The 13,196-nt window shown below is 42.5% G+C and overlaps 1 protein-coding gene across 5 annotated transcripts; it reads left to right on the top strand.

The window, feature by feature from the left end:
- The first annotated feature begins 2,317 nt into the window (after window positions 1-2,317).
- Window positions 2,318-12,529, top strand: LOC117836726 (mitogen-activated protein kinase kinase 3). Of its 5 annotated transcripts, none has more exons than XM_034716224.2 (11): window positions 2,320-2,918; window positions 3,071-3,215; window positions 4,575-4,826; window positions 6,651-6,869; window positions 6,980-7,117; window positions 7,260-7,427; window positions 8,902-9,015; window positions 9,280-9,387; window positions 10,892-10,983; window positions 11,525-11,905; window positions 12,254-12,529. In XM_034716224.2, the coding sequence occupies exons 2-10, from the start codon at window positions 3,099-3,101 to the stop codon at window positions 11,886-11,888; spliced, it is 1,572 nt and encodes a 523-aa protein (XP_034572115.1). In that variant the 5' UTR covers window positions 2,320-2,918; window positions 3,071-3,098; the 3' UTR covers window positions 11,889-11,905; window positions 12,254-12,529. The 5 variants fall into 5 exon arrangements, with proteins under 5 accessions (XP_034572135.1, XP_034572115.1, XP_034572107.1 ...); XM_034716216.2 differs by having other exon boundaries at window positions 12,122-12,529; XM_034716207.2 differs by having other exon boundaries at window positions 2,321-2,918; window positions 12,170-12,529.
- The last annotated feature ends 667 nt before the right edge of the window (window positions 12,530-13,196 follow it).

The following is a 13,196-nucleotide window of genomic DNA, read 5'->3' as shown; positions in this document are numbered from 1 at the left end:
TTTTTTCTGAAGTACATCAGGGGTTGCTCCAAAAACATCAGTTTTAGACCTCCTCGTGGAGTTGGTGTTATTTAACCACCATTACCACCGAGGTTACGCGCTTCATTTCTAATTTTTCTATCCCCTCCCCGTCGTCGTTTCCTCCCACCGAACCACGTCGCTGCCAACCGCTGGACCGCGCCATCCCCGACCGTCGTCGCCTGTTGCGGCCGGCTCGCCCCCACCGCCAGAACGCGCCGCAGCAGAAATCGACCCGCTGGGCGCTTATTCGGTCTTCAAGGCTAGCCGACAGTAGCCTGCACCGCAACAAAAATTGACCCGCCCTGCTCCTGCCACTCGCTATGGGAGAGCTACCGGCCGCCAGCTGCCGGCAATGGAGCAGGAATCGACTCGCCGCGCTCCCGCTCCCGGTCCTAGCACTGCTCCTCGCCATGAGAGAGCTACCTCCACCTGCACGACAAACCGAGTAGCGGGCAGATGTCTCGTGACCGCGACATCGCTTAAATAGAGCCGTCGGGATCGACATCGAAAATTGTTCGAACTAGGCCCGACAAGTTTGCGACTTTGTGTGGAATGGCGACTCGGAATCGGAAGAGATTCGACTCGCGGCCGCGGGTGGAACGGCGACTCGGAATTGGAAGAGATACGACTTGCGGCCGTGGGTGGATCGGCGACTCGAAATCGGAGTAGATACGACTCGTGGGCGGCTGTCGCGGCAAGATCTAGGGGAACGAGCGTTGATTGTGGGTCTGCGGTTGGGAGAAATGGATACGAAGTGCTTCAGGTACAGGGGATTATCAGCGAGCGGAGCTCGAGTGGAAGAAGCAGAGGCATGCAACAGGAGCGGCAGCTGGCGTTGTTTGAGGGGGGGTGCCCGGCGTGCTGTGCTGCTGTTTATTTCTCCCCCAATCCAGCCACTACGGGCAGCGCCGCTCGCACCCGTGTCCGCGTGCGCCATCATCAGCAAGGCTAGCGCGAACAGAGGAAGGGACGGGGAGAAAAGAGAAGGGAGAGAGAGGAAGAGAAGGGGGAGAGAAAAGAAAAGAAACTGACATGAGGGCCCATTCACAAAGGGTAAAAGAGACTATTCACAATATAATATCATGTTTCTGGAGCTGAAACACTGCAATTAGCCAAACACGTACAATAACTTCATGTTTCTTGCAGTTGGTGGAGTGGAGCTGCAAAAAGATGAAATTAGTAGAGTGGAGTTGTTTTTTATGAAGTGGAGTGCTGCCAAACACTCCCTTAATCTTCAATTATTTTGTGTTGGCAAATACATGCTATTTTATTTATCTTCGCATATTTAATTCAAAACTAATCACTAGATAACTAGCTTAATTTCTTTTATGCACACGCTATCATCTACATATAATCACTATCGTATATCCTAGCTCCGTCCCTGGTTATACATGCTCCATGCCTAATTTGCCTAATTACTTCTACATCATCATTTTTTACGTGCATTCAGGCATACACTATATCTAGGTGTATAGCAAAAACTATATCCAGAAAAATCAAAATGATCTATGATTTGGGACGTAGTTGTAGTACATGCTATTATCTTAGCTTGATTTGTTGGTGAACTGAATTGAAATAGTGAATTACTCCATCCATTCTTCTTTGGTAGGGCTATTTACAAAACTAAATTTTTCTCTTTTAATAGTCCTATTTGATTGCCACCTCGTGTTTGACACAGATGACTATTAGATTCCGTGTAGAGTAACTCTTCTAGAAAAATAATTGATGTATGTATATGATGACATCGATACTGAGGTGCATGTATATGATAACGAGGAGTACATAATGACATGATTCATTAGACGATAAGTAGAGTTCATTCTCTTTGGTTATTGTGTCGAGGTGAAATAGGCCTATCAAAAAAGAATGGAGACTTCGAGGGTGTCTGGATACTTCAGCTCAAGTTTAGTCCTTGTCACATTGAATATTCGGATGCTAATTAGGAGGACTAAATATGAGCTAACTATAAAACTAATTACACAGACGGAGACGATAAATAGATTGTGCCAAGGTGAAATAGGCCGATCTAAAGAGAATGGAGCGAGTAAATTAAATTAAATTAAGGAGCTACCTGAGAGGACTTATTCTAAAACGTTTTGTTTTCGATTTTTAGAAAGGTCTCAAATTGCCCAGAAGGCCAGAACAGGAGTGGAGCCGAGTTGCAAATCTGCAATCTCGAGTCGAGCTGACCTAGCGATTAAAGCCTTGATTACGTCATCCAAGCGGTCAACATGGATCAACGTGTGGGCCCCGCTGGATTCGCATCGGCGCTCGGCGGCTCGCCTGTCTTCTCGACACTCGACAGGACGCCGCTCCGTCCGACCGCCTCCCGACCCCGCGCCCGCAGCTCCTCGCACTCCGCCCGCAGCTCCTCGCCGAGCTGACCTCCGCCCGAGATCCCCTTGCTGCCCACGAGCTCCTCCGCCCGCGATCCAGCGCCCCCGCCCTCGAGTTCCTCCGCCCGGGAACCACTGCCCCGAGTTCCTCCGCCCGGGATTCCGCGCGAGAAGAGGAGAGCGCGGCGGCGGCTTCCCGGAGACCTCCGCCCGGGGTCCCACGCCGCCCCACTCATCCCCTCGTTGGCTGTCGCCACCGCCGCCGTCGGCTGCATCCTCAGGCTTCATCACCTGGATCCCGTGCTGTTCCCGTGCGCACCGTCCTGCTCCAGCTGCTCTTACAATCCGTCGCCTCCCCTCGCCGCACGCCGACGCCGCAGCTTTCCCGGCCACCGCTGCCCGCGTCGAGTCGTCAACAGCTTCTCTACCAACCGTATATTCCATCGAGGCCGCAGGTTGTGGGGAGTCGGGGCTGCCTCAGCCCTTCTCCTACCCCCACTCTCTGCTCGAAATCCCCATCTTGCCATACGGGCCTGTGCCGCTGTGCTTCTCCATTCTTGGGTAAGCCCAAACCCTTAATGTGCTCATTTCCCCTGAATTCAGCCGTGGGCAGTAAAATCTTTCTGTTCGGTTCGCTAATTGTTGGCTATTGTTAGATTTTTCACAAGGCACATGCTCTGAATTTTATTCACGGTATTGCAACCCGGCTGCAGGGTATCTGCCCCTGATCTCAGCACTCTGATGGCTGGGCTGGAGGAGCTGAAGAAGAAGCTGCAACCCTTGCTGTTCGATGACCCGGACAGAGGTGGTGTCAGTACCAGGGTGCCCCTTCCGGAAGATACTTGCAATTCCTACGTAGTAAGCACACCCTGGTATTCTATATTTATTCTTGATCTGTGAAATCTTCACATCCTGAGTAGGCTTGTTGCCTGATAAGATAAATATAGATCTGCTGGCTATTAATTTTGCAGTTAAACTGCCTTACTTTCTTTGATGTTTGTGATGCACTGTGCATGCAGTTGTGCTCTCTCAATTACTCTGTTTTCCCTACTAGATCACAGTAACCATACTGAGGCACATAAGAATGATCATACTGCGCATGGTGCAAATGAATCCACGTTTCCATGTGTTTTTTATTACTTATTAAATACGATTCTTGTGTGTGATAATGGCACAAGAGATTGGTAAATCATTTATTACAAGACTTAATAGTGGAGATTTGCATGAATTTGTATCTTAGAACATATATCTTTTAAAGCTATTTGTTTAAAAGAATGCTCTTTGTGATCTCTGTGTTTTCTAATTTTGTAAGCTGTTGCAATCTTGCCCCCTTTTCTAACCTTTTGATCCTTGACGTTTTTCCAATGTAGCTCTGTCCTCGACAGCACCCTAGCCTTGAACTGCTTATGGTTTCACATGAAATGCCTTATAACAATCTAACTGTTGTTCACTGATTTTTAAATTAAAACCCAAGCTGAGAAAAAGGAAAAAGTTCGTGTTACTTTTATGAACACGCCACTTTGTTTGTTTGACCCTGCAAAATTTGGGCTCAACTACTTCAAATGATTTCAATTGGTCCAAGCTAACCCCAAATGTATTGTCTTTTTGTTTCCCCATGTACAAGTTAAATTTTTTTTGGGCTAAGAGAAGACATGATGCCCTATGTTAGAAAAATGCATTTAGAACTTTTGATGATCAGAGATACAAAGTTTAGGAGCATCTAATACTTATTTAATCTCAGAGATACAAAGTTGCATTAAAGTAATCCTGAAAATTCTTTATGTATTTTTCTAACATTTGTCCTTGGTCATCCCACAAAATTTGAACTTAAAACTTAACTCGTGCTCGGAGAAAAAAAAAGGATAAATCTCATTAGGTGGTGGATTGGGCCAATTGGAATAGTTTGGGAGAGGAAATTGAGCTCAAATTTTGTTCAGCCGGTTAAGCAGACAAAGTGGATTTTTTGCGACTTTGCGTAGTAAAATGGACTTCTATAAAAAAGGAAAACCTTCCCCAGTAATACACTGCAACATCTTTGCAACTGAATACAAAAGTAGGAAAGGATATTGCACATGAATTGTGGATGGTTAGGATAATTTGTGGCAACCAGTTTTATTCAAACTTGTGTATATCATGCTTACTTCTTAAACTCTTAAGCATATATTCTGAACACTATTTCATGCATAGGAATTTTGATATAGATCTTTTTTTGTGTAGGTTTCTGATGGTGGAACTGTTAATTTACTTAGTAGATCCTTGGGTGAGTATAACATCAATGAGCATGGCTTTCATAAACGAAGTGCTGGGCCAGACGAGTCGGATTCTGATGAGAAGGCATACTGTTGTGCCTCTCATGAGATGCACATATTTGGTCCCATTGGTAATGGTGCAAGTAGTGTTGTGGAGAGAGCTATATTTATTCCAGTTCATCGAATTTTGGCCTTGAAGAAGATAAACGTATTCGAGAAGGTTTGTATCTTTATTCCTTATGGTCAAAGATGCAAATAATGATCATGTTGTTGTTCTCTTTTCACATTTCACCCCCAATTCCTTAATCATAGTTTATAGTATTTCTTTGCAATGAAAAACCATACACTCTTGGGAGCTTGTGCGAAGCTAGACTTTCTCAGGTTATGCGTCTCTAGTTGATTGCAAGAGCTGTGCAATGGCCATATTCATTGTTCCCTCTACGGTATAATTCAAGATGTCTAGCCTAAAACTCTAAATCCTACCTTTTCGAACCAATTTCTACATTCATCTTTGGACATGAATTAAATTTTTACTTTTTCCCAGTGGAAAATTAATTTAAACTGAGCCCTATATTCCTAATTACCTGTTTAGTTGTGTCACGGATCATACTTTTCACACTGTAGTGCATCTCTCTTTTTCTTTGTCCACCATGCAATGCAGTTAAATGTTCTTGCTGTTTTAAAAGCTGGAGCAAAACGTATTGGAGGTGAAAATGCCAAGACTTGTATTTTCTTTGCATTCTATGCTGCATTGTGGACAATGCCATTTGGTTGTTGCATGCAAAGGGTATACACGTGATTAATTGGAAAACAGAATAGTGATTGGAGTTATGCAGAGATTTGGCATTTCATGGTTCTATATGTACATATTTGATGATATTCTTTTCCGATGATATGAAATTGCATACCACTGTTAAAACAAAGTAATTTATACTACTATCAAGTTAGGTCCAAGTTTCTAACTAGCTTAGCTCATTTCATGGACATGCAGATTCACCTTGAAGCCAATCTTTTGCATTAGAAGCATCACTCTCTCACACGTATGGGTCTTTGTTCTTTGCTGGATCGTCTTTCTTCAAGTTCATGTTGCCCAAAAATCTCTAAGTATACTAGGACGTGAGTGTGATGGGCTATTTACGCAGATGGGCCAATGGGCTGTAACTTGTGGTCACAGTACTGCTAGACAAATGTAATCATGCTCACGAAAAAAACATGATTATACAGCCGACTAAACGTGAGTCTGATGGTTAATCAGCAAGCTGACCAGTTTTGCATTCACGATCACTAATTGGAATCTAAGTCATGTATGTGTGATGGGATGGTCACTGCATCCGTTTTTAACCAGACGACTTAGGGGGTGTTTGGATACTAGGTGTTAAACTTTAGCAGTGTCACATCGGATGTTCGGATGCTAATTAGAAGGACTAAACATGAGCTAATTACAAAACTAATTGCAGAACCCCTGTGCTAATTCGCGAGACGAATCTATTAAACCTAATTAATCCATCATTAGCAAATGGTTACTGTAGCACCACATTGTCAGATCATGGACTAATTAGGCTTAATAGATTCGTCTCGCGAATTAGACTCCATCTGTGTAATTAGTTTTGTAATTAGTCTACGTTTAATACTCCTAATTAGTATCCAAACATTCGATGTGACAGGTGCTAAACTTTAGCACGGGGTATCCAAACACCCCCTTAATTTCCGTTTACACTGATTTCCACAACACTCACTTAATGGAGTGCAGTAGGATTCTGTTGTTGCAGTGAGAGCATATTAGTTGGCTCAGTTTTATTGCATAATGAGAGCAATTAAGCAGACATGTCAAAGGATAAACGTGCTCCCTTCTATTCTAAATTCAATTTGAATACCATTGCAGTGAAGCATGTTTATTATTACATATAGTAATCCAGGCATTATATGTTGTTGCCACTACCTATCTAGTTCATAGTCATTCACTCATTCTACAGTTTCACTTGGTAAACTTCAGCCATTGCTTTTCCCAGATTTTACGTTTCTCAATTTCTTGATATCTTTGCAGGAGAAGAGGCAACAAATTCTGAATGAGATGAGAACATTATGTGAATCATGTTGTTATTCTGGTTTAGTTGAGTTCCAGGGAGCATTTTACATGCCTGATTCTGGAGAAATAAGCATTGCTCTTGAATACATGGATGGTGGTTCCTTGGCAGATGTTATAAGGGTCAAGAAATCTATACCAGAACTAGTTCTTTCACATATGCTACAGAAAGTATTGCTTGTATGGATCTTCCACATCTATTTTAGTTTCTATGCTAGCATTAGTAAAAATCAACCTGTGATTTTCTCTAAATGTTGACTTGGTACATTCTTCTGTGTATAATTCTGAAGGGTCTGCGATACTTGCATGAAGTAAGGCATCTAGTGCATAGAGATATAAAGCCAGCAAATTTGCTGGTAAATCTTAAGGGTGAGGCGAAGATTACAGACTTTGGTGTGAGTGCTGGTTTGGACAACACAATGTCTATGGTATGTTACTACTTGGTGAAAGTCATCACTATGTTCTTCTAGTGTTGCTTAATGTATGATAATTCTTTCTGAATAGTATTGAACATGAAATTGTATAGATTGAATCAGAAATATATTTTCCTGCTAAATAAATATGTTCCAGTGCGCTACCTTTGTAGGCACAGTCACATATATGTCACCTGAGAGAATTCGTATTGAGAACTATTCTTATGCTGCTGATATTTGGAGTCTTGGACTAACAATATTGGAATGTGCTACTGGAAAATTCCCATATGACGTAAATGAAGGCCCAGCCAATCTCATGCTGCAGGTGAGTCGGTTATTGGTTGCCTAGTCAGTTTGTTTTTTACTAAAGACCTACAATTATTCTTGATTGATGTTTGGGATGTAAGATATGCTGGTATGGGAGAAATGACCCATTTGTACAAGTCCCCTGGTTTATGTTAGTTTTTTTACGATTCTTTTCTTTTTCCTTATAATTAACTGGTGACAGCCCTTGCTGCTGTAAGGTCTGCCCAGTAACTCACACGATAACACTAGGACACAGTGGTTTTGGCACTGCCGGATGACTTGCAACCTATTCTGTTTTCTCCTCTATGTATAGCAGAGATAGAGCTACAGTTATGGCTGAGATAGCCTCCTAGCAGTGGCGGAGCTAGGTATGAAACGTAGGGGGGGCCAATTTGCCTAATATGAACTTTATTCCATCACTCAAAACCTTGGTTCTTTGATTTGTGAAGACATCAAAATCACAAAGAAGACAATAATATGCACGGTGGCCGCTCTCTGAACACTCAAACCAAGAAGGAAAAACTAATTGAATTGAAAATGGCACTGATGCTCGGCCTAGAAGCCTTACATTCTTCAGTTTGAGTTGCAGGACCTAACTTCAAGTATGCAAGAGCTGGAAGTTGCTTTCTAATATGGCTAACGATGCATCTTGCTCATGAGATCTAGAAGCAAGGAACAAAATTACAAATGAAGCTAATAACAATCTGCCTACACTAGGAAATGTGGATTCGATTGGGAGGTGTGGCAGGCTGAGAGCGCGAAGCCAGCACGGAGCAGCGACGGCCGGCGAAGCGGCGAGCCAGGGATGCATATGGCCACACGCGCTGGTGGCCGGCCGTAGGGTGACTGCATTGCAAAAGAACTGCATGATGCCTTACGGTGGACCTGTTTTTCCTAATCGTTAGCCAATTTACAAGGCCATCACGTTGCGGGCCTCCAGCTTTCATGTAGAAGCATGAAAAATTGTTTTGACCAAGAGGGGGCCGTGGCCCACTTTGACCCCCAAGTAGCTCCGCCGGTGCCTCCTAGTAACTACAGGCATTTATAACTAATATTGCCTATTCTCCCTAACTACCAGTGGAAAATCCGCTAACACGAAATATTCTGCACCTAGAAGCTTGACTGAATATAAAAATCTACTCTTGCACACAAGGTTACTGCTAACAGCTAGTTGAATGCATGGATGTTGGGTTCCCCACTTCCCCTTTGAATTTTTGAATGTATAAATCATTGAACAGTATAGTCAATGATCACTGTCTACAGTGCCTTAAAAATTTACTGTTATATAGCAACTTAGAAAATAAGCAATGCTAGCGCAATGCAACAACAGCAAGTGACCTTAGCTGCTCGTTCGCTGGTTTGCTGCTGTTTGCTTTAATGAGAGCATCATAGTTCAGTTTGTCATATGATGTTGTGAACCACTTTATAATTATCTTTGAATGGTTATTTGCACTTCGTTGTCTGCTTTTTTAATTTGATGTCTTGTAATTCAGATACTGGATGATCCATCACCAACTCCACCACAAGATGCTTATTCATCAGAGTTCTGCTCGTTCGTCAATGATTGCTTGCAGAAAGATGCCGATGCAAGGCCCACATGTGAGCAGGTAAAGAGACTTTGTATATGATGATTTTCATGTAATTTGAGTTCTGTAGGTTAGGGTTTCGATATATATATATTTGCCATAATTCTCATGGTCTCTCAGTGCTCAGTGTATGTAAGAAAAATGTAAGTGGTTATTAGTGATCAGTTTGATTTAATCATAGAATGTTAAAATGTCATTTTGCCAATAACTTCAGCATGTCAGTAAACTCAAGTATAGTATGTTTTATCCCATTATTGCATTGATTACATTCAATACATTTTGCAGCTTTTGTCACACCCATTCATCAAGAGGTACCTGAAAACCGATGTGGACTTGGCAGCATATGTCAAAAGTGTTGTTGATCCAACAGAAAGATTAAAGCAAATAGCTGAGGTGAGTCCTTGTGACATATTTCAACTTTATTCTTTCCTACTGTTGTTTAATTGGTTCCGTTACAATTTTTGTCCCTTGATTTAGCTCATTGGCTCGCATTCCTTTTTTCTTCCAAAGGATCAATCTGATCTCTCAAGTAACACATTTGGCTGAAATTAATCCCCTAGCTAATTTGGCATGATGTATATAACATGTGATGTAGACATTGACAGGGATATGTTTAAATTTTGTTTCCCGCGTAAGCTGAAAAATCAGGAATAAAGATGTGATGTGGACATTAACAGGGATCTGTAAATTTGGCTTGACGCTTGACGCACCCAGGCTGAAAACTCATATGTGGGAGGCATTTTCATCTTTGTGGCAATTTTTTTTTTTTTGGGGGGGGGGGGGGGGGGGGGGGGCAAGTAACTTCACTGAGAGCAAAATACACCTGATGCTCCAACTTGTTCCATGGTGTATCTAGGTCCCTAATTATGGAAAATGCAAATTTGGATCCCTAAAACTTGTTAACTGGTTCTGTTATGGTGCAGATCAGCAGAAGCAGAAGGTTGGGAAGGGAGAGAGAGTTGCGGTGGTGGAGGGGGTCGACTAAGGCCAAGTCCTAGCCCGGTGGGGTAGGCTAAAGACCAAACCCTAGCCGTGTCAGGGAGAGGGAGACAGAGACTCTGCTTAATTTTATTAGATGACAGCCCTCTTCTATATATAGAGGAGTTGACCCCTACTACAACAAATAGATTGGTTCTTTATAAATAAAATCCAATCTAATTACAATTTAAATAAAACTTCCTTAACCTCTCACAAGTGGGCCGCTCTGACCTCATTGGTCAAATTGCCAGCCAGCAATCCTTAGATTTCTTCCTTTTGCAGGAATAGGTCTTGGCGTCTTGCCAACCGTACCAGGTTCACTTGAAGTCCAAAACTGCCTAATCATCATCCTATTACATGTTGCACTTGCTTTCATCATTTCTTGTTGTGCCCTTACTCTTTGTCCAGGCCATGGTACCATCCTCCATCTCCATGTCACACTTTCTGTCCTTCCACTTCCATTACCTTTGGCTGCAACCCGTGATGGTGCCGTAGCACTGCCAGGGGCATGGACTAGGCGTAGCGGAAGCCCTTGCTCAGGGCCACCGCCACAGGCCCGCAAATTTCAGGGCCCCAGCCCATGCATACATATATGTGTACCTAAGTCTGCCTCTATACGGGCCAGCAACGAGCATGTTTAACCCAATTTCTTAACTTGTGAGGTTCAGAAACCCAGCCTGCAGCTCCACAAGTCACATATCCATGTTCCTTTCAGCCCATGAAAGAATGGGTCATGGAATAATCGAATTTTATGTGATCCACTCATCTCTTGTATTCTCCTAATCTCTCTACCAGGAAGAAATATAGACACTGACGTCCCAAGTGTTGAAAAAAAAATGCTGACTCTTTTATGGAAAGATTAGTATTTATGCAACATGTCTACTATGTGTAACATATATTGTTCTTTACTTTATTTCAGATGCTTGCTATACATTACTACCTCTTGTTTAATGGATCTGATGGGATTTGGCATCATATGAAGACATTCTACATGGAACAATCTACTTTCAGGTACCTTAAGGCAATGTTACAATTGTAAACGTCATGATTAAATACTGTCCAACTTCGCTGCCTTTTAAAACTAGATTTGTATCCTGAAACTACTTAGCTGGTGATAAAGTTTCCTATTGGCTAGAATTTTAGCCCATGTCTCGGGATTCAGAATCAACTCATGTGCAACTGATGTGGACATTGGACAACCTTTGGCCCAGTTTGTTTGGGGAATGAACAAGCTATAATTGTTCTTGTGGTTTATGGATAATGCTTTAATTTCCTTTTTTGAATGGATAATTTGAAAATGAACGGAATTGTATGTGCTGCTGAAAATTTTGATGGACCAGTTACATCCCCAGTTGCACTTTACTTGACCCTTTGCTTTTATGTCATGTCATAACTGGATGGTTACTACTATTTTTTCCAACTTCATTGTTCTGGTGATTTTGCTTCTTTTGTAGTACTATTCTTTACACAATAGTTGCTGTTATAGTTGTGCTGAAATCTGTCTCTGAGCACACAGGCATGATATGCTGTCTTACCTATCCTGTTTTGGCAGTTTCTCAGGGAAGGTGTATGTTGGCCAAAATGACATTTTTGATAGTTTGTCAAATATAAGGAAGAAGCTAAAGGGTGACAGGCCTCGAGAGAAAATTGTCCATGTCGTGGAGAAGCTACATTGCCGTGCAAACGGTGACAGTGGAATTGCAATTCGTGTATCCGGATCATTTATTGTTGGAAACCAGGTTCTTGTATGTGGTGACGGGGTAAAAGCTGAAGGGATGCCCAGCTTGGATGAGCTCTCTATTGACATTCCAAGCAAACGTGTAGGCCAGTTCAGAGAGCAGTTTATCATGCAACCAGGGAATTTAATGTCATGCTATTACATATCAAAGCAAGATCTGTACATCATCCAATCCTGAATGAATATATATAACTTGTAAGATCACTCTCAGAAGCTCATGTGTCATGGCTTTCGAAAATTTCGTTTTGGAACTCTGGTTTTGAACCTCATTTCCTTTTTGGGCGTGGGATACGAGGGGGAAAACTTATCTTAATGACAAAGAAATGAAGTTCAAATCTTCTACTGCATCCATGTTTAAAATAATTTATCTTTGCTAGTATTGTTATGTTTAATTCTTTGAGGTCGCAACAGGATGTTCCATTTGAGTAATTGCTGAAACTTGATCATTGCATCTTCTAGTGTTCCGTCTTGGCTCCTATTTGGTATTTGTGGTGCCATAGAGACCTTGTTCGTCACAACTAAGGGACTGATGAATCTTGTTAGATGAAGGCTAGAGGATGGTATCCAGTCAGGACACAAACTTTCGGGTGCTTCAGACCATCCTGCAGTCCGTTGCTGTAATTATTTTATTTTCCTTGGTGGGAGTAAATTAATTTGTAACGCAGTACATCTCTGATTGTTGTATTTATCGAGAACAAAACACCTTGTCATGGTTGGATGGCACGGGCTTATGCAAACTAATAATATAGTGTTCCACTGTATATTGTACCTAAATGAATATCGTACTAATAATATTGTGTAAATGCGGTTGATTTGCCATTAACATTGTGTATAAGCGGTTGATTTGCCGGTTTGCAATACCCAAATTTTATCCATAACCTAATAATCCACACCTGCACTAACCAAACCACGTTAGGCTTGCTTGCTGGCCAGCAGATTTGGGTGATGCTTGGTGCATAAGCTCAGGCCAGCTGTCCAGGGGAATGCACAACAGCACAAGAGGTGAAAAAACGGTAGTAATAAAATTTTTCTAAAAAAGAATTTTGTAGTAGGATACCCTTCGTTGTTATATATGATGTGGAAAATATAGACTACAAGACACTAGGCAATGTCCTACAGCCTTATGTACTCTGGAGCGATGTCCTACAGCAAAGAATAACGTTGCCTCTAGAGCAACTGCACCAGGCTCAGCAAGCTTCAAGCATGGCCTCGCCCCTACCGGTGGCTCGCTATATGCAAAAATGGGCTCAGACACTAACGGTGTCCGGCGGCGCATTCAAAAGGCAAAATCATCGCCACACATGTGATACACGATCCACGTGACCGGCGGGGGTAAAGAAAATGTCAAAAACTAGCACGCTAGCTTCGGTCCACCACCACGCTAGCAAAACAGCCAGCCGTCCTAGCCTGCCTGCCACCCATGAGCCGAAAAACACCGCACATGCCCTACTACAGTGCTAGCAACTAACCAAAATCATCTCCCCAG

This window comes from Setaria viridis, chromosome 1 (assembly GCF_005286985.2).
Source record: "Setaria viridis chromosome 1, Setaria_viridis_v4.0, whole genome shotgun sequence".
In the NCBI taxonomy this organism is placed as follows: Eukaryota; Viridiplantae; Streptophyta; class Magnoliopsida; order Poales; family Poaceae; genus Setaria; species Setaria viridis.
The sequence above is the reverse complement of the archived record's forward strand: the minus strand, read 5'-3'. Positions and strand labels throughout refer to the sequence as shown.